The sequence below is a fragment of the Patiria miniata genome, unplaced genomic scaffold (assembly GCF_015706575.1).
Source record: "Patiria miniata isolate m_02_andy unplaced genomic scaffold, ASM1570657v1 HiC_scaffold_22, whole genome shotgun sequence".
Classification (NCBI taxonomy): Eukaryota; Metazoa; Echinodermata; class Asteroidea; order Valvatida; family Asterinidae; genus Patiria; species Patiria miniata.
In genome coordinates, this window is record NW_024037061.1 from 18,311,408 (window position 1) to 18,332,153 (window position 20,746).

The 20,746-nt window shown below is 38.6% G+C and overlaps 2 protein-coding genes and 1 long non-coding RNA gene across 3 annotated transcripts; all 3 read left to right on the forward strand.

Annotated features, from left to right (window-relative positions):
- Window positions 1–538: 538 nt before the first annotated feature.
- LOC119730142 lies at window positions 539–3,870 on the forward strand (the record flags this gene model as incomplete). The annotated part of the gene is made up of 5 exons (XM_038202915.1): window positions 539–550; window positions 1,318–1,377; window positions 2,043–2,240; window positions 2,609–2,734; window positions 3,829–3,870. Coding segments are annotated over exons 1-5 (438 nt in total), but the record flags the coding sequence as incomplete, so codon positions are not given.
- On the forward strand, window positions 3,871–6,835 carry LOC119730811. Its single transcript, XR_005271395.1, has 3 exons — window positions 3,871–3,915; window positions 4,101–4,151; window positions 4,481–6,835. It is a non-coding gene; the product is annotated as an uncharacterized LOC119730811 (long non-coding RNA).
- A 4,670-nt stretch (window positions 6,836–11,505) lies between these two features.
- On the forward strand, window positions 11,506–19,986 carry LOC119730810. Its single transcript, XM_038203841.1, has 9 exons — window positions 11,506–11,579; window positions 12,796–12,890; window positions 13,835–14,041; window positions 15,262–15,321; window positions 15,980–16,177; window positions 16,561–16,686; window positions 17,725–17,812; window positions 17,939–17,989; window positions 18,318–19,986. The coding sequence occupies exons 2-9, from the start codon at window positions 12,825–12,827 to the stop codon at window positions 18,398–18,400; spliced, it is 879 nt and encodes a 292-aa protein (XP_038059769.1). The 5' UTR covers window positions 11,506–11,579; window positions 12,796–12,824; the 3' UTR covers window positions 18,401–19,986.
- Window positions 19,987–20,746: the final 760 nt, after the last annotated feature.

A 20,746-nucleotide genomic window follows, 5' to 3' on the forward strand; every position in this document is an offset into this window, starting at 1 on the left:
TGCACGAGGTTTACGGTGGGGTAACGGTGTACGTGTGCAATGATACGTTTACGTTGTACAACAGACACTTCCGTTCAGGCGCGTACGCAGGGGGGAGGGGTGTTTTGGCTGTCAAACACCCCCCTTTGCCATGTAAAAAAAATGGAGGGAAAAGCGGGCCCCGGACCCCACCCGTAAGTGCTTCGCACTCCGCGCTCGCATTGGTCCTCCGGCCAAATTCCTTCTATGCTATAATTTCACCCTAGCGGTGCCCCCACCATTTTGTACCTTCAGCAGTGAACGGCTCTACAAGTGGCCTAAATCCCTTTCCAAAATAGAAAATTGTGAAAAATACGGATATGAACATGGTTCTCAACTTTGAGTACATAACAAACTTTGTAAACAACAACAAAAATAACAAATTTAAATGGAATTTTCGATGTTTAAAACGTTTTCTAAACGGTGGAAGTGGCCAGGAATCGCCTCAGATTGCACCACAGAGCATCTAAAATCTCAATTTTTCCGGGGCCCTTAAGCGGGCCTTGGACCCCTCGCCGTAATGGCTTCGCAGGTCATGGACCCTTCATTACAATAATTCTAGGCCCCCCGGCAAATGGCAGTCTGAATCCGCTCCTGTGACCAGAGCGCATATGTATCCCGTATCTGAAGTTTGGCCTTAGGGGTGGGGGCGGTTTACACAAAGATTCCCAACGGATGAGAATCATGAGATCCAGGGGACGAAGCTGAGTAATTTTAGCCAATTACAAGAACAGATTCTAGCACTTCCGCAGCCCGTGTCACTTTTTTTCTTGAATTTCTTTTTTGTTTTTGTTTAAATGCTGTTGGGGGGGGGGGGACTGCCCACATTGACTCCTTTACTCATATGTTCATCATATACTCTAAAGACACAGAACATTTTTTTTCCCGATTTACTATGCTTTAGCTCAAAAAGATAACTGATGGTCGTGGGTTCCCAGCCCTTCGAGTTTAACCCGTCCAAATATACCCTCTTTTATTTCTGGCGCCAACACAAACTCCTGACTTTTATTTTAGCGTTAAGTTTAGCCCACTGATACTATCTTTTATTTCTGGCGCCAACACAATTTACCATCTTCATTTCTTGCGTCATAAATGACGACATCCAATTTTGAAACACCCCCCTTGAAAAAATCCTGCGTACACCACTGCTTCCGTTGTATCTACATCGGAGAGTTAAAGTGTCCAATATTTTGCCAAATGAACATTTTGGCTGGATTCGTATACATCTGTTGCACACGTGTGGACGCCTAATGAATCCTCTAGCCCTTCCTAAATCTCAGCAATGATTTTTTTGTACAGTTCTACGTCGTCGCTGGAATCTTGGGCATAGTGTCAGGATGGAAGAAGAATTCCGGAGTGGTAAGCTACTGTTATTAAAGGGTTTCTTACTCTGCAGTTTTACTAGTGTGTAGTTGTTGCTACCTTAGACTTGACTCAAGTCGGAATTGCCTTAAGTCGGTATCTTAAAAAAAGTAGCAAAAATCACTTCGTTTACGTCTTTCCAGATGCCCGACTGCAAGGTACACCTCAGCGCGCGTTCCAGTTCAGTGCCGTATAACATGAATGCGCACACACTGTATGTACATTGTACAACACGCGTAATACACGTACATGTGTGTACATGTATTACAGAGCATGTGCTTACATGTGGTGCAAAATTAGCAATATCACTTGAAAATAACATGTACATGTACGTTTTAACATGCTGGTCCGGATTTGACGCATGAGGGCGCGCGTTATGTACTGTAAGGACGTGCGAAGGCGATATGCGCTGTTTGTGAGTGGATTTACAATATAGGCACAGACCGAGCGCAACCCAGACTTGTCCAAGTCTATTGCTACCTTGAAGTGGGAAATCTTCAGAATGGGTGGGGGAGTAACAAATGAATACAGTCCTGTGATATTTCGCAGATATATGGCCTAAATATTAACATAGGACCACTTTAATGGACTTGGACCAATTCCACCAATGGACAAAAAATCTTTTAGAAAGATTTTGAAGGAATTGTGATTTTTCTGCACAGGCTATCGGCTACATGGTCATGTCCATCTTGGCTAGTTTGGCGACGTGCTGCGTCATTGGTTTTGGTGCCGCCAGGATGGCACTCATCAATCAAGTCTGTCATCCAATTTATACGCGTTATCGTTATTACTACACTTATGGCTATCTTCGCCAGAGGGTCTCGTACTATGACTACCCTCCTTCATTCTGTTATTTGCAGGTGAGTCGAACTTTAATCCCCTGATAATGAAAAAAGTTTTCGTGTTTCTGCCTCCAGGGGTGTGTATCTTTTTTTAATGGTCTTATTTGTTACATTTGTTTATTTCTCAGCGAATTTGCCGTCGTTGCTTCAATTTCGAGGCGCTATATTAATGAGAATCACGTCTCCGCTTTTCTTGATTTGAAGTATTTCCAAACTGCGATTTGTGTTTCAATGTGTATGATGAAGTTAAACGATTTTGAAAGCTACCTAGACGTTTACAAGACGGAACGTTAGGCCTACGTACCGCAAAGATATTTAGGTTTAATAAGGATACCCTGAAGTGTGAAGGTAACTAATACATCATCTCTTGCAATGATTCTATGCAGGCGGCCATCAATGGTGTTTATGCTATACTGATACTTCTCGCCTTAGTGGAGTTTGTTGTCGCCATCGTTGGTGCCAGCATGACCTGTGGTCCCCTCTGCAGTGGTGGATCAACAACTCAGACTGTGGTACGTGACAACACCAAGTTATGTCCTCTGTAGATCTGCATTGCTTTTTTTATCTAGATCAAGTAAAAATCAATTCAGTTGACAAGTCCAGTTTTATGGGTTGTAAATTATGACATAGAAGTGGCTTTGTCACAACAGCTCACTGTGACTTGTCTTAGGACATGGTGCCTTGGGATTAGGTCATCAAGGACTTTTGAGACCTTGTGATTGTACAAACCGTGCATTTCATGCTTTTGAGGTAAACTCCAGTTTTAAATTAGCTGACAATCTATAGTGCGCTCATTTCTAACGTATGTATCGCGGCATGCGTATATCACAAGTATGGCGGTTATTATCGCATATGGCCATATAGGCCTACCTTTCATCCTTTGATTGGCTTTCTTTCGAAAGCACTTCTGACAAAAACAATCTACAAGGTGAGTGGAAAAAAAAAAGGAAACCGAAATGGTGCTCTCATTTTTTTTCTTCAAAAGACGTTCTGCATGTAGCGCTTTCCAGATCTACGATGTAAGAGCCCGATTAATAAACTTTCTTTCAGTGAAAGAATCATTCAAATCGCTCTCGTACTTTTCAAGTTATGGAATTTTGAATACAAACACCATTTCAACTTTGTCCACGGATCACATTAAGGTACATGATCTAGGCAAAAGCTGGCAAGCGCTACATGCAGTACTTTTTTTTTTTAATAGGGGGCCACCATTTGGGTTTCCTTTTTTTTTTTTTTTTTTTAACTCTCCTTGTAGTTATTGTCCGTTTCATGCCCTGAACTACCACTGAAGCTAGTAGACGAAATTATGAAAGGATAAATAGGCCTATATGTTTCAGCGCGGAAACAAATACTCGAGAAAATAAAGCGAATGCCTTTTAGACCTATATTTGCTCAGAGATCACAATAATTAGAACACTTTAAATGTTAACATTATGGTAACACTTAGGTGTCAAGAGGAGAGGTCGATGTAAAAAGAAAAACACATTCAGATTTGGGATGAACAATTACACGTACGATAGCAAGGTGGTAGGTATTTAATTAGAGGATGATGTATTTGAGAGAAAACAAACATGCAAATAAAGTAGAATTGTTCTCATAATGACAGATCCAATACCAAGCTCAACCACACCTGGTGGTTGCCACACAACCCAGGGACCGGCTTTCTACAACATTCCTGGTCAGCCACAAGTTGGTAAGAGACGTCTTAAAAAAAAATATTATTTTAAGCTATAGTAATGATCAGATGGAAAATCCCAGGCTTATGGTCTCTCCCATGCAGTCTCCTGATTCATATAATGTGTTCCCCCGTTGGTGTATGTGTATATAAAAAGTATAACACCCTTCTTTAGTCGCCCATTTTCCCTTGTTCTTGTTTAGCCTACCCAGCCCAGCAGGGGCAGTATCCGCAAGCTCAAGCGCCCCCAACCGGTGAGTAATGGTACCAAAAACTCATTAAATAGGTCATCGATGAACTTTGACCTGAAGGCGTGATATCTAGGGGTTGAAACAGAATTTAAGTCTTGACTTATTCATGTTAAGTTGCATGTGGATGTACATTAGTTCTTAGCATTTTGACTACCTTATGTGTCAATAAAGAGATATTGCAGACGTTTAAATTTCATACAGTGAATGAAGAAAAGTGTACTCAGATATTTCCTCAAAAGCTGTTGTTACATAACGGAGAATGTACACACTGTCTTATCCTTAAAACTGCATTGGGCCATTTTCCTTTGTTTTTTGTTTGTTTGAATGTATAGCCTACCCAGCCCAGCAGGGGCAGTATCCGCAGGCTCAAGCGCCCCCCACCGGTGAACAACAGTACCAAGAACTCGTTAAATAGGTCATCGATGATCTTTGACCTGATGGAATCACGATATCTGGAGTTGGAAGAAGAAATAAATTCTTGATTTTTCATGTTAAGCTGTATCTGGATGTACATTAGGTTTTAGCCGTTCATGCAATGCGTCAAGAAATAGATTTAGAGGCAATGAAATAATATTGTCCTGCTCCTTTCTAGAATAATTCAAATGAAAGTTGGAGAACTGATTGACGCTTATTTTTTTTTTTATAAATGAAGAAAGCATAACGTACTCAGATATTTACTGAAGAGCTGTTGTTTCATAAAGGATAATGTATTTTTTACACAGACTAATATTGAAATATTTTTCGAAATCACGGCATCGGATGCAGACATTGGCTTAATTTGTTGAGCTCCCGTGCACTGTAGGGATTTTGGCATCATCGGATTTTGTTGCCACATATTCGAAGACGTACAACAATGAAAGCCAAAGCCAGGTTTGACACTTAACAAATAAAGTAGTCACTCATATACATTTTACATGGGGCAGGATAAAATCCTGCGTATTGGGAATATTGAGTTGAAGTTTATTTTTTTTCTGGTTATGGAACTTACTATGCAATGTGGCATCGGAAGGGTTCAGTTTTATGTGAGACTTGGCGGAATTTGTAGTATTACGAAATAAGTCTGTACAACACATAATGAGCTATTTCTTCGATTGTGACCATTAGATCCATTTGGTTAATCTAGGTGATGGCTGACATTGATTTTAGGTTGTAATTCACGAACTTTGTATGAGTTTAGGCCTACAGCGTGCTCAGTGACTATCCACGTCAATGACTGTCAGATTTGTCTATTATACAGGATGAGTGAAAAAGAAAGTGACCTGGAGTGGTTGTTTGCCTCTTAAAAAGCAATAACAGTTGACACACCAACGAAGCGTACATTAAACAAGCATGCTTTTTCCACTCATTTCAACAAATAAAATACTGAAATTGATCCATGCCATTAGAAGTTTACTAAAAATGTTACAAACAGACTATATTTAATTTTTTTACTAAAAGATTGCATTTTAGCGCTGTCAATGGAATGCCCTAAGAAGCTATATTGTATTATGTGAGAACCACAGATTACCCACATACATTCAGATACAAGTGAGATTTTGATAATATTTTTCTGAAATAATGATGGTGATTTTTGTCCGTTTTCCTGGGTAAATGTTTGTTCTTTCTTAAAATCAGGAAAACGCATGTACAAACATGTTCATTGGTTTACAGCTGAATTTATGGATGTGTGTATTAAAATATATTAGCTTGTGAAAATAGCACGCAAAATACATGACATTTTCAATGTTACCAGTGAATAATATGTACTTAATCGCCCTATGTTTATTAAACTGAGCGAGCCACATATTTTTTTTAACATATCTTATTACATTTACGTTTTAGCAGTCGATCATGCGCCAGAAATAGGTTTAGATTTAATGCAATTTGTATGGCTCCATTTTTTCACTACTTTTCATAAAATTACACTTAGAATGTTGGAGAACTGATGCTTAATTCTTTATATAAGTATAACGTACTCAGATATTTACTCAAGAGCTTTTGTATGATGGATAATGTATATTTTAAATACACTGATATTGTGCCTTTCCCGAAATCATGGCATCGGCTGATGCGTTGGCTTCATGATTTGAGCTCCTAAATTCTAAACCCAGTTGGCTCGATCTGATATTCTTTGGCCGCACATTCAAAGAAAGGAATTATAGCCTGATACATTTTACAGGGGGCGTGATCAAATCGGTCATATGCGGAATATTGAGTTGATGTTTATTTGTTCACGTTTTGGATATGCCACTTATTGCAATGTGGCAACGGAAGTGTTCAATTTATTTTTGGTGAGATTTTTTTTGCATGGATAAACACTGAAGAAAATAAACGAGCAGTGCCCACTTGTACAAAGGAACCAAAAGAAGGAATGCAGTAATGATAGTTATACAGAACATTTGTACGGGGCAAAACCTTCATTTATGTTTTGCTTGGGTATGTTGCTAAAAATATGAGTTGCATTGATTTCATTTTTGTGATGCCTTTTGTATCATAAACTACTTTAGTCTTACGAAACCGTTCAGGGAAAGGGTTTTAAAACTGTAAAATCAGAACATCACGTGCATTTTTGTAATTCCTTATATTTCCTTTTCTATCGTCCATTATGCATACCTTTATGGAAGGTCTAACATATAAAGAATGTTTTGATTCTGATCGCCGCGGTCCTCAATTGAGGTCAATAAAGAAATTCAAATGTCTTGAATTTACATTTGATTTTTGTTCTTGCACCGTTTTAGTAGTTCTGAAGAGTTTTCGTCCTGCCTTGATGCTAGTATTTCCAAAGTGTATAAATGGGTGACAAATTCAGTACTGAGAGAAAGAGCAATTCAGATTCAAGAGTAAACACTTTATTCACACAATTCCAACATGGCGCAGCCCAATCTTTTCGACTCCAGCGGGCGCTGTGTAAATAGACTGTGAACACAACACTCGACTATACTATTGGATCCACGAAACCCTCACGTGTTCTGTGCAGTCTTTTTTTATATTTAATTTATTTAATTTATTTATATTTTAATATTACATTATCCTTATGAAAATATTTACAAACGTAGCATTACGTTCACGTTAAAAATAAATGTTGCAAATGTGCCAAAAGTGTGACCGTATTTGCGGTCTCCATTTGTATGTTGACCCCAGGTGGGCACCTGGGGTCAGCATAAAAATGGAAACCGCAAACGTCACAATTGAGTGGGAGGCTGGATGTTGGAACGGAGTTGAAACTGTTATTGAGCAACTCCAGACGGAGAAGGTCCAAATGCAATAGCAGATAAACTCACTAAAGAGGAAAAGAGTGCGATGACTTCCATCGACAACTTTCTTTCGACAAATCCGGTTCCACACATCAGCTTTCCAACAACTCAAGCAATTCATGAGATGGAAGCCACCAAGCCACAATACAGGGTGGATTGAAAAGAAATTAACCGAATTCTTAAAATTATGTGGCTCCATTTTGATAAAAGAAATAGGGTTAAAGTACATCTTATTGACTTTTATCTGTGAAAAAAATCACGTAATTTTCATACTCTATTACCACGTTATATCCACATGTATTTCAATATAAAAGATCACAAAACTCGGCTGTCCATGGACGTTCAGATCCCGGTTTTCGTGGGCAAATGGTGGGGCGATTGGACACCATCTTCTTATGGGGGCGCTGTTCAGACCGGCCGATCATGGGCAATATCGGACAATAGGTGCCGCTTTTCATGGCGGCACATTTGCCGACTTTTGCGCAACATTCCAAAAAACGGGCGCTCGTTAAGAAAGAGCGCTCGTAAAAAACGGCACGCTTTACGAAATATATAGGAGGGGGGGGGGGGGGTAAATATCCCCCATCCCCTCAGCGGCAAAGGAAGTACAATTGGGGGTGCGCGGCCACTGCGTGTACATATAACGTGTACGCGCGTCCTCTCACACAAGGAACGGTGCACGTCAACCACTGATCTCTATATAACGACTGGATAGCGAACAGGGAGCCGCACAATGAATGAATTTGACGCCATATTGGTGAGACCGGTGAGACCGGCTGGTGATCTACAAAGGACAAGTTGCCGAATTTATAGACAGCATGATTTCTTTTGTAACATCGCGGTTCACTTGACTTATATTTTGACCACCACCACTGACCAAGGTTTACAATTTTTCTAACGACGTGATTTACTTTCTCAATGCCGCAGTTCACTTTTTCGGCGTTTTGGAAATAATAATCACTACGGAAATGTGTCCCTTTTAGAACATCATTATATGTGTACGTGACTAAAGTGCGCGTCAACTGTTGATACAACGTGTGCGTATATACGCGCTGAACGTTCGTATTATACGCAGCCATCTTCGTGAAACCAGGGGCGAATTGGTCAATATGTAAAGTCTACTGTGTGAATGCTGTATGGATATCCTCTATCCCAACCTCGTGCCCCGTGGGTACGATCTTGCAGCGCCATGGTGTTTCCCATCATGCCTTGTGCGATCGTTAGTGTAAGGAACTCTCCCTTTTTTTGGCTTGCACCCCCCCCCCCCTCGCGACGCCCATGATAGTTGCCATTTGATTATTTTGATTGTTTATTTCGCGTGCGATTGTAATTAATCTGTTGCTTATCATTCATCTGGTTACAAATTCGTAAATGTTCACTTCCTTGTGTTGGATTTTTTTTATTATTGAATCGGCTTATTCATCCGTATATTTATATTTTTGTTTCGATATCGTTTTTACTTATTTTACAATATTGATGCTTAGCTTTAATTTATGACTAGCTACATGATTATTTATTTATGGCATTTTCTATTTTCTCTAACCCTCACATTTTATCCCATGGTCTCTATTTGTGTTTGTCCGATTGTCTGTTTCTGTAATTGTTGAGTTGACATTTCGGTTTTGTTTTGTCAAGGCATCTTCATATAAGCCCCCGGCTTCGAAAGATGCCTGTATAATTGCCTACATAGCTATATACATGTTTGATCTTGTTGAGTGATCGGGCACAACCCGACCACTTTCTCCGCGGGTTTTCTCCTTAACCGTTCGTGATATTGAAGTTAAAACGATATCGAAACAAAAATGTATATAAACAGATGAATCAGCTGATTAAATAAAAAAAAATCCAACACCAGGAAGTGAACATTTAGGAATTGTTTACCAGATGAATGATAAGCAACAGATTCATTACAATAGCACGCGAAATAAATAATCACAATAATCAAATGGCAACTATCATGGGCGTCGCGAGGTGGGTGGAGGGGGGGGGGGGGGGGGGGCAAGCCAAAAAAACAGGAGAAAAAAAAGGGGGGGAGAGGGGCGAAATCATATTGTTGTTTATTTAAAGGGTTGGGGTCGCCGGGGGAAAATACCCTGCCCACCCTCGAAAAAATGATCAATCGGGAAAATGCAGGAAATCATAAGGATTTGGGGGGAAATGTGCTTTGCCCCACTCAAGAAAAATCCTGGCGACGCCCATGGCAACTATATGTAACGCAAAACATGTGTAAATAATAAACCATGCAATGGAGAACAAATTTACTTAAGCCAGTAAAACAAATTAATTTAAAACAAATTGTTAGAAGTTATAACAGAAAGAAATAGGTATAAAGATACAACTCAAAATAACCACTCAAATAAGTTAGGTAGTGGTGGATTTAAATGGGATGGTTCATCATACCAAGAGCCTTTGGCGCAAGAGATAATATTGCAGATTGACATTTTGACAGATGGCGGACAGCAGTCATCTTCAAATAGCAGGTCATGGTAGTCCCTGAACGTCAAAAGAACCATTCCAATGGGTTGTCATGCCAGAATTAATTGAAATTAACATCTTATATGTCTATTGTACAAAAACTTGTCGCACTTTGTCAAATTATGATTTTCACATTTAGGCTTAGTTTATAGTTTATTTTTGCTTTAGAAGCATACTCACCCTCTTTAAAGTCTAATCAGAAAGTGCTGCCTTTTCAGATGTCTATATTTCGTGATATTTCAAGATTCGTTTGCACATGTTTTCGTATCAAAATTTCAACATGAAATTTCACGAAAATTAGACATCTAAAAAAGTGCGACATGTTTTTGTATACATCACGTACATGTACATGGTGGCGAGTGGCCTATGTTTACGGAGGTAGTCCTGTAAATTGGCCACATTTATGGGGCTAGAAACTGAGAATCTCCTCTCGTTTAAGCAGTTGCTTTACATACTTGTCCATCTCTTCTTTCAGGTCATTATCCTCCTTCCAAGCGTCATTTCGAGAGTAAAAACCGTCAGCACTAGGCCCCACGTTCGTGTCTTCGGTTCCGCAATGACACCGATCTGTACTGTAAAGCTAGAGTTGCTACTAGTCCTTACCCTGTACTAGACTGCGCGATATTGGATACAGCGCGCGGCCCATCACCCCCACATAAAATTGTTTAACTCTATGCATCCCCATCGGCAAAGCACTGTGGGATACTGTGGCAACCATAGGCCGTCACGAATATGAAGTTCACTTTGAAATCACTTTCATTTTGTGTAAAATCTACTTTCATTTTAAACATGAACTTGAAAATATTTTTATAAACAATTTAAATTTGAAAATATTTTTATAAGAAATTTAAATTTGAAATTATTTTTAAAAGCAATTCAAATTTGAAAATATTTTTATAAGAAATTTAAATTTGAAATTATTTTTATAAGCAATTTAAATTTGAAAATATTTTTATAAGAAATTTAAATTTGAAATTATTTTTAAAAGCGAATTAAATTTGAAAATATTTTTATAAAAAATTTAAATTTGAAATTATTTTTAAAAGCAATTTAAATTTGAAAATATTTTTATAAGAAATTTAAATTTGAAATTATTTTTATAAGCAATTTAAATTTGAAATTATTTTTATAAGCATTTTAAATTTGAAATTATTTTTTATAAAAAATTTTATTTTGAAATTATTTTTATAAGAATTCTATTTTTTTTGAATTAACTAAAATAGTTTTTTAAAACATTTTGAAAAGAAAACTATGTAGAGCGGTAAATTTTGAAATATTTACTGAAAAAGGGGAACGGCAATGAACGGCCACCATAGTTGTCCTATCCAGTCTGTGTATATGGAGATCAATGCTTGTATTATACAGTCCGTGCGTTTCGTGCGCATTAATATTGGTGGTGCGTCGGTAAAGTGCTGACTTAAGGTTACTTGTTTTGCAGTATGAATCTAATGAGAGCTCAAATACACCAGTGGTAACCAAGGCCTTTTTTCATCACTCGGCCGTACCATTGCTATAGCGTAGGGATCTAAAAGCGGACCCTAAGATAGATGATGGGAGGCTTTTGTGGCAATACTAAAGCAAATGCTATATTAAGAATATGACGTAATGGCGCGCAATAATAATTATTGCCTGACAAACGCAGTCGGTATGAGCTTTGTACAGTACGCCGTGCCAGGCAGTGACGACGGTTGAAGAAGCAGGAACACTCCAGCGTAATTATAAGGTAAAACGATTGCATTTGTTTTTCATTCCGTAAGATTCAATGCAGTCATTCATTACAATTTGTACAATCACGTACAAATTTTACAATGATATGATATTTGATAAATATTACGTACACAGCAATCAAGCAGCAAATGAAATTACATTGAGGTATAAGGTTTAAGCGAAAGGCTTTGTGTCTATAAGGCACTTGTACAAGTGCAAATTACATCTAGTGGATGTCCAGCATAGGGCGCCGAGGCGGAGCAAAGAAGCAAGAATTTCTGTATTATGTTCTAATATACTATGCAAACTAACCTATGGACACTGAGACAAATATAGGTTACAAGATACTGTGAAATGGACATATAGTACAAACAAAACACAAGATAAGACAGACAACTACGTGTGAGACGAGGCATTTTTCACTGAGATAGGGCAATGATTTTTAAGAGAATCATCCTAATTATTCCAGTATAAAAGATGCCTCGACGAACAACACTATTTAATACATTGACGTTCTTTTAAATTGGACGAACACATTTTCCCTAGCACCAATTCGTGTATTATAGCTTATAGGCCTACATACAATTTAGATGTCTTTTTCTGCGTCAAATACGAAATTAATACAGGGAGGGATTATCTTATGCGTGATTGTATACATGAGTTATTCCCGTGAAGTGATATAAGTCATTACAATGTAATAGATTTTAATTGAGCAAACATCATGATCACGATAGCCTGCATTCGAAATTGCACGAACCGCTCGTCTTCGTAAAATAAGTAATGTGTCACATTAACGTTTCGTAAACGTATTAACTGCCCCGATTCAAGATTGAGTAATTTAAATATCGTAAAACGAATGAAATGAAATTGTACTCGGGAGGTACTATTTTAAACGAGTAACATGCCAGTGTTCTTAAATATTTGTATTGCTTCTTCGTCAATACGGTTTTCCGAGTAAGTTTTTCATAAAATTATTTTATTTTATTTCATAAAATTATTTAATCTGAATTAGCTTTGTTTTATTAAAAATCAAAGGAACAAATTGTGTGTACTTGAATTGATCGATACAAAATTATGAAAGTTGATTAGAGGACATAAATACATAATTTGTTTATGAAATGCGTAGCTGCCACAGAGGTCATCTTTGAAATGCGAGCAAACATAGATGAACCAGACCGACGGACAATTAACTGATTGATTAATTGATTGATTGATTGATTAATTGATTACAGAGAATCCAGAGATACTTTCTGTCACGGTGATGGCCACTACTAATGCCCCTCCTTCCTACGTGGCTGCGCCTCAGCCCGTCGGCCAGCAACAACTGGTAAGCCAGTCATCTCTCCCGGAATATAACAGTTCAGAATAATTATGGTGTAAAGGAAAAATCAAATAGGGCCCCAATATTGTGCACTGTGTGTATATCAGTATTATGTTAATTACTATAAGCCATCACTTATTTTATGATAATTATATGAATGACATTGATGGTGCTTTTATGTTATATACCCGGTATTCACTATGCCTGCTCTGTACCGTTCAGTACAGGCAAGCTGTACACGCCGCTGGTCTTCGTACATAACTACACGCGCACAATACTTATACAGTCCACTTATTACATTAAGTTTGCAATGTCATGTACGTACATGTACATGGACCCTATTCATGTGCTAATTTTGCCATGAAAACAATTAAATCTACCTCAAGGACATAGTGTGTGTCGTGTTGCGCGAGTGTATCAATGAAAACATTGACTTAGTTCATTGTTTTTTTATTTGTTAGGGTTGCATTGTACCTACACGAAATATTTGTTATCCAAAATATCACGTGTTTTTTTTATTCACAATAATCACTCCTCTTAACAAACCCCAAATTGGTCATTTGACTTATGGTAAAAATATTTTTAAAAAATCATCTCCCATATACTTTTATAAAAGTTGGCCCGAACCCAAATGAGGAAAAATTCTGGAACCTTGTTCTCGTTATTTTGCACTTGGGTGACGTAAGCTGTCAAAGTGCGAAAAAGAAACTTGAAATTATCTGAACAGTTGTTTTGCATGCGAAGCCCCCCCCCCCCCCACTTTTAAATGTTATGGCCTCGCCCATGAAAGGGTAAAAAAACATTGAATCAATAATGGTTTTGAACTTGTGGAGGCATCCATACGTGATCCTGAGAGTTTCAAAGAGTGTACCGACAACATGCATAATGGGCCCACACAAGACCAATGAGTCATACCCCGAAAACCATTGACACTCAACCTGATTCACCAGGTGACGGTGCAACCCGCTGCCGGCGTTACTTTCGGCACGGTCAACCCACAGCCTCGAAGTGGTAACTGGAAGGGTATTGTATGGACAGGAATAATTCAAGTGGTTTTGGGTTCCTTAACCGTCATTCTGGGGATTGTCACCCTGACTGAATTTGGCCAGTTCTTCTTTTTCGGTGACATCGGATCTCCAATTTGGTGTGGTATATTAGTAAGTACAATATTCACCCTCATTCCATGCTATTCTTTGTTTATTGACAGTGCTGATTCATTTGTTTCTTTGTTTCTTATGTAGCCTTTGATGCCTATTATGATCATCCTTTTGGTAGAATACAGGGCCACTCCATTCCATATCCGCGCATCCATGGCTGCGTGGATGCGCAGTCGGTTTTCTATAGGGCCCTCTATTGATTAAAATTTACTTCATGCCCCCTCCGCATCCGCGCATCCAGGCATCCAATAAAGCGCCCTCTATAATTGATTTAACTTAACTTCATGCCACCGGCGCATTTCTATAGCGCCCTCTATTGATTGAAACTTACTTCATGCCCACTCCGCATCCGCGCATCCGCGCATCCAGGCATCCAAAAAAGGGCCCTCTATTGATGAAAATTTACTTATGCCCTTCCCCGCATCCGCGCATCCGCGCATCCACACATCCACGCATCCACGTCAGGGTAGGTAGGGGTTGGTTTGAGATAGGGAAATAAAGTAGTGAGTCTATAGGGTAAATACAGTAAAAGGTCCTGGGGTAAATAAAACGCCCTCTATTAATGACTTCATGCTCATCCACCCCGCTTTCGCGCATCCAAGACATCCCAAGCCGTCACTCGGTGTATATACTACGTACTCGTCATTCATTCACTCTCTATAGCGCCCTCAATTGATCACAATTTACCTCACGCTCATTCACTCTTTACCGCCCTCTATTTTTATATATATCTACGTTCATACCGCATGTTGTATACCCACGTACGTACGCGTTAGCATGGGGAATTCTCATATATACCAATGTTGCTTCGTTCTCAAAAGAGTGCCCAACGTCAACGACCCCACTCCTCACATCGCATCCAACTACCAAAAAAAAACCTTTTCCCGGCGTGGCCCTGCATTCTATAGTTGCTCCATACTTTTAAACAGAGGCTTATGTGGAGAGCGGGGAATGAATTTTGCGGAATATTTCTCATTAAAAAAGACGAAAAGTTGTTTACATGCACGAGGTTTACGGTGGGATAACGGTGTACGTGTGCAATAATACGTTTACGTTGTACAACAGACACTTTCGTTTTGTGTCCACATCGGAGGCTAAAGTGTCCAATATCTTGCCAAATGAACATTTTGGTTGCATTTGTATACATCTGTTGCACACGTGGGGACGCCAAATGAATCCTCTAGCCTTTCCTAAATCTCAGCAATGATTTTTTTGTACAGTTCTACGTCGTCGCTGGAATCTTGGGCATAGTGTCAGGATGTAAGAAGCATTCCGGAGTGGTAAGCAGTGTTAAGGGTTTCTTACTTGGAAGTATAATAGTGTTTTAGTTGTTGCTACCTTAGACTTTACACAAGTCGGAATTGCTTTAAGTCGGTATCTTAAAAAAAGTAGCAAAAATCACTTCGTTTACCTCTTTCCAGATGCCCGACAAGGTACACCTCAGCGCGCATTCCACTTCAGTGCCGTATAGCATGAATGCGCACCCACTGTACGTACATTGTACAACACGCGTATTACACGTACATGTGTGTACATGTACTGCAGAGCATGTGCATACATGTGGTGCAATAGTTAGCAATATCACTTGAAAATAACATGAACATGTACGTTTTTAACATGCTGGTCCGGATTTGACGCATGAGGGCGCGCGTTATGTACTGTAAGGACGTATGCGAAGGCGATATGCGCTGTGAGTGGATTTACAATATAGGCACAGACCGAGCGCAACCCAGACTTGGCCAAGTCTATTGCTACCTTGAAGTGGGAAATCTTCAAAATGGGTGGGGGAGTAACAAATGAATACAGTCCTGTGATATTTCGCAGATATAAGGACTGAATATTAACATATGACCACTTTAATGGACTTGGACCAATTCCACCAATGGACAAAAAGTCTTTTAGAAAGATTTCGAAGGAATTGTTTTTTTTTCTGCACAGGCTGTCGGCTACATGGTCATGTCCATCTTGGCTTGTCTGGCTGCGTGCTGCGTCATTGGTTTTGGGGCTGCCATGATGGCGATCATCAATCAAGTCTGTCATCCAATTTATACGCGTTATCGTTATGACTACACTTATGGCTATCGTGGCCAGAGCGTCTCGTACTATGACGACCCTCCTTCATTCTGTTATTTGCAGGTGAGTCGAACTTTAATCCCCTGATAATGAAACGTTTTCGTGTTTCTGCCTCCAGGGGTGTCTATCTTTTTTTTCTTCATTTTCTTATTTGTTACATTTATTTATTTCTCAGCGAATTTGCCGTCGTTGCTTCACTTTCGAGGCGCTATATTAATGAGAATCACGTCTCCGCTTTTCTTGATTTGAAGTATTTCCAAACAGCGATTTGTGTTTCAATGTGTATGATGAAGTTAAACGATTTTGAAATCTACCTAGACGTTTACAAGACGGAACGTTAGGCCTACGTACTGCAAAGATATTTAGGTTTAATATGTGTTGAATTGTGGGATACCCTGAAGTGTGAAGGTAACTAATACATCATCTCTTGCAATGATTCTATGCAGGCGGCTGTCAATGCTGTTTATGCTATACTGATAATTCTCGCCTTAGTGGAGTTTGTTGTCGCCATCATTGGTGCCAGCATGACCTGTGGTCCACTCTGCAGTGGTGGATCAGCAACTCAGACAGTGGTACGTGACAACACCAAGTTATGTCCTTGTAGATCTGCATTGCTTTTTTTAAAATCTAGATCAAGTAAAATTCAGTTTTACGCGGTGTAAATTAGCTCATTGTGATTTGTCTTAGGACATGGTGCGTTGGGATTAGGTTATTAAGGACTTTTGAGACCTTGTGATTGTACGAACCGAGCATTTCATGTTTTTGAGGTAAACTCCAGTTTAAATTCACCTGATAATCTATAGTGGGCTCATTTCTAACGTATGTATCGCAGCATAGATGTATCACAAGTATGGCAGTTATTGTTGCATATGGCTATATAAGCCTGCCTTTCATCCTTTGATTGGCTTTCTTTCGAAAGCACTTCTGACAAAAACAATCTACAGGATGAGTAAAAAAAAGGAGACCCAAATGGTGCTCCCATTTTTTTCAAAAGACGTTCTGCATGTAGCGCTTTCCAGATCTACAATATAAAAAAAAAACGATTAATAAACTTTCTTTCAGTGAAAGAATCATTCAAATCGCTCGTGTACTTTTCAAGTTATGGAATTTTGAACACAAACACCATTTTGTTTAACATTGTCCACGGATCACATTAAGGTACATGATCTAGGTAAGAGCTGGCAAGCGCTACATTTTCAAATAGGGGGTCACCATTAGGGCTTCCTTTTTTTTTAACTCTCCCTGTAGTTATTGTCCGTGATGCCCTGGACTACCACTGAAGCTAGAAGACGAAACTATGAAAGGATAAATAGGCCTATATGTCACAGCACGGAAACACTTAATACTCGGGAAAGTATAGCGAATGCCTTTTAGACCTAAATTTGCTCAGAGATCATAATAATTCGACCACTTAAAATGTTAACATTATGGTAACACTTAGGTGTCGGGGATTTTAAGAGGAGAGGTCGATGTAAAAAGAAAAACACATTCAGATTCTGGATAAACGACAATTACACGTACGATAGCAAGGTGGTAGGTATTTAATTATAGGATGATGTATTTGAGAGAAAAAACACCCAAATGAAGTATAATTGTTCTCATAATGACAGATTCAATACCAAGCTCAACCACACCTGGTGGTTGCCACACAGCCCCAGGGACCGGCCTTCTACAACATTGCTGGTCAGCCACAAGTTGGTAAGAGACGTCTTAAAAATATTGTTTTCATCTATAGTAATGATCAGATAGAAAAATCCCAGGCTTATGGTCTCTCCTATGCAGTCTCTTGATTCATATAATGTGTTCCCCGTTGTTCTTGTTTAGCCTACCCAGCCCAGCAGGGGCAGTATCCGCAAGCTCAAGCGCCCCCAACGGGTGAGTAATGGTACCAAGAACTCATTAAATAGGTCATCGATGAACTTTGACCTGAAGGCGTGATATCTAGGGGTTGAAACAGACTTTAAGTCTTGCCTTATTCATGTTAAGCTGCATGTGGATGTACATTAGGTTTTAGCAATATGCCTACCTTATGTGTCAATAAAGAGATGTTGCATACGTTTAATTTTCATACAGTGAATGAAGAAAAGTGTACTCAGATATTTCCTCAAAAGCTCTTGTTACATAACAAAGAATGTATACACGGTCTTATCCTTAAAACTGCATTCGGCCATTTTCCCTCAGTTTGTTTTGTTTGAATTTATAGCCTACCCAGCCCAGCAGGGGCAGTATCCGCAGGCTCAAGCGGCCCCCACCGGTGAGCAACAGTACAAAGAACTCGTTCAATAGGTCATCGATGATCTTTGACCTGATGGAATCATGATATCTGGAGTTGGAAGAAGAATTAAATTCTTGATTTGTTCATGTTAAGCTGTATCTGGATGTACATTAGGTTTTAGCCGTACATGCTGTGGGTCAACAAATAGATTTAGATGCAATGCAATAATGTTGTCCTGCTTTATTTTAGAATAATTCAAATAAAAGTTGGAGAACTGGCGCTTATTTTTTTTATAAATGAAGAAAGCATAACGTACTCAGATATTTACTGAAGAGCTGATGTTTCTTAAAGGATAATGTATATTTTTACACAGACTAATATTGAAAATTTCCCGAAATCACGGCATCGGATGCAGACATTGGCTTAATTTGTTGAGCTCCCAAGCACTGTACGTATTTTGGCAGCATCGGATTTTGTTGCCACATATTCAAAGACGTACAACAATGAAAGCCAAAGCCAGGTTTGACACTTAACAAATAAAGGAATCACCCTTATACATTTTACATGGGGCAGGATAAATTCCTGCGTATTGGGAATATTGAGTTGAAGTTTTTTTTTCTGGTTATGGAACTTACTGTGCAATATGGAATCGGAAGGGTTCAATTTTATGTGAGACTTGGCGGAATTTTGTATTATAACGAAATAAAAATATGGCACTCTAGTCTGTACAACACATAATGAGCTACACTTCTTCGATTGTGACCATTAGATCTATTTGTTTAATCTAGGTGATAGCTGACATTGAGTTTAGGTTGTAATTCACGAACTTTGTGTGAGTTTAGGCCTACAGCGTGCTCAGTGACTATCCACTCAGTGAATATCAGATTTGTCTATTATTCAGGATGAGTGAAAAAGAAAGTGACCTAGGGTAGTTGTTTGCCTCTTAAAAAGCAATAACAGTTGACACACCATCGAAGCGTACATTAAACAAGCATGCTTTTTCCACTCATTTCAACAAATAAAATACTGAAATTGATCCATGCCATGAGAAGTTTACTAAAATTTTTACAAACAGACCATACAAATTTTTTACTAAAATATTGCATTTTAGCGCTGTCAATGGAATGCCCTAAGAAGCTATATTGTATTATGTGAGAACCACAGATTGCACACATGCATTTAGATACAAGTGAGATTTTAATAATATTTTTCTAAAATAATGATGGTGATTTTTGTCCGTTTTCCTGGGCAAATGTTCGTTCATTCTTAAAGGCAGGAAAACGTATGTACAAACATGTTCATTGGTGGACAGCTGAATATAGGGATGTGTATTAAAATATATTAACTTGTGAACAAAGCACGCAAAATACATGAAATTGTCAATGTTACTAGTGATTGATATGTACAAAATCGCCCTATGTTTATTAAACTGAGCGAGCCATATATTTTTTTAATATTCTTATTACATTTAGGTTTTAGCAGTCATGCGTCAAGAAATGGCTCTATTTTGCAATACTGTTCATAAAATTGAACTTAGAATGTTGGAGAACTGATGCTTATTTTTTTGTAAAGTATAATGTACTCAGATATTTACTCAAGAGCTTTTGTATGATGGATAATTATTAAATACATTGATATTGTGCCTTTCCCGAAATCATGGCATTAGTTAATGCATTGGCTGCATGTTTTGAGCTCCTAAATACTAGAGTCAGTTTGCTCGATCTGATATTTTTTGACTGCACATTCAAAAGAAAGGAATTATAGCCTGATACATTATACAGGCATGATTAAATCGGTCATATGTGGAATATTGAGTTGATGTTGAATTGTTCACGGTCTGGATATGGCACTTATTGCAATGTGGCAACGGAAGTGTTCAATTTTGTTTCATGGAAAAACACTGAAGAAAAAAAACGAGCAGTGCCCACTTGTACGAAGGAACCAAAAGAAGGAGTGCAGTAATGATAGTTATACAGAACATTCGTACGGGGGAAAACCTTCATTTATGTTTTGCTTGGGTTATGCTGCTAAAATATAAGTTGCATTGATTTCATTTTTGTGATGCCTTTGGTATCATAAACTCCTTTAGTCTTACGAAACCATATTTCAGGGAAAGGGTTTTAAAACTGTAAAATCAGGACATCACGTGCGTTTTTATTATTCCATATATTTCCTTTTCTATCGCAAATTTCGTTATGCAGATCTTTATGTTATAGGTCTAAAATATAAAGAATGTTTTGATTCTGATCGCCGCAGTCCTCAATTGAGGTCAATAAAGAAATTCAAATGTCTTGAATTTGCGTTTTTGTTCTTGAACCGTTTTAGTAGTTCTGAAGAGTTTTCGTCCTGCCTTGATGCTAGTTTTTCCAAACTGTATAAATGGGTTACAAATTCAGTACTGAGAGAAAGAGCAATGC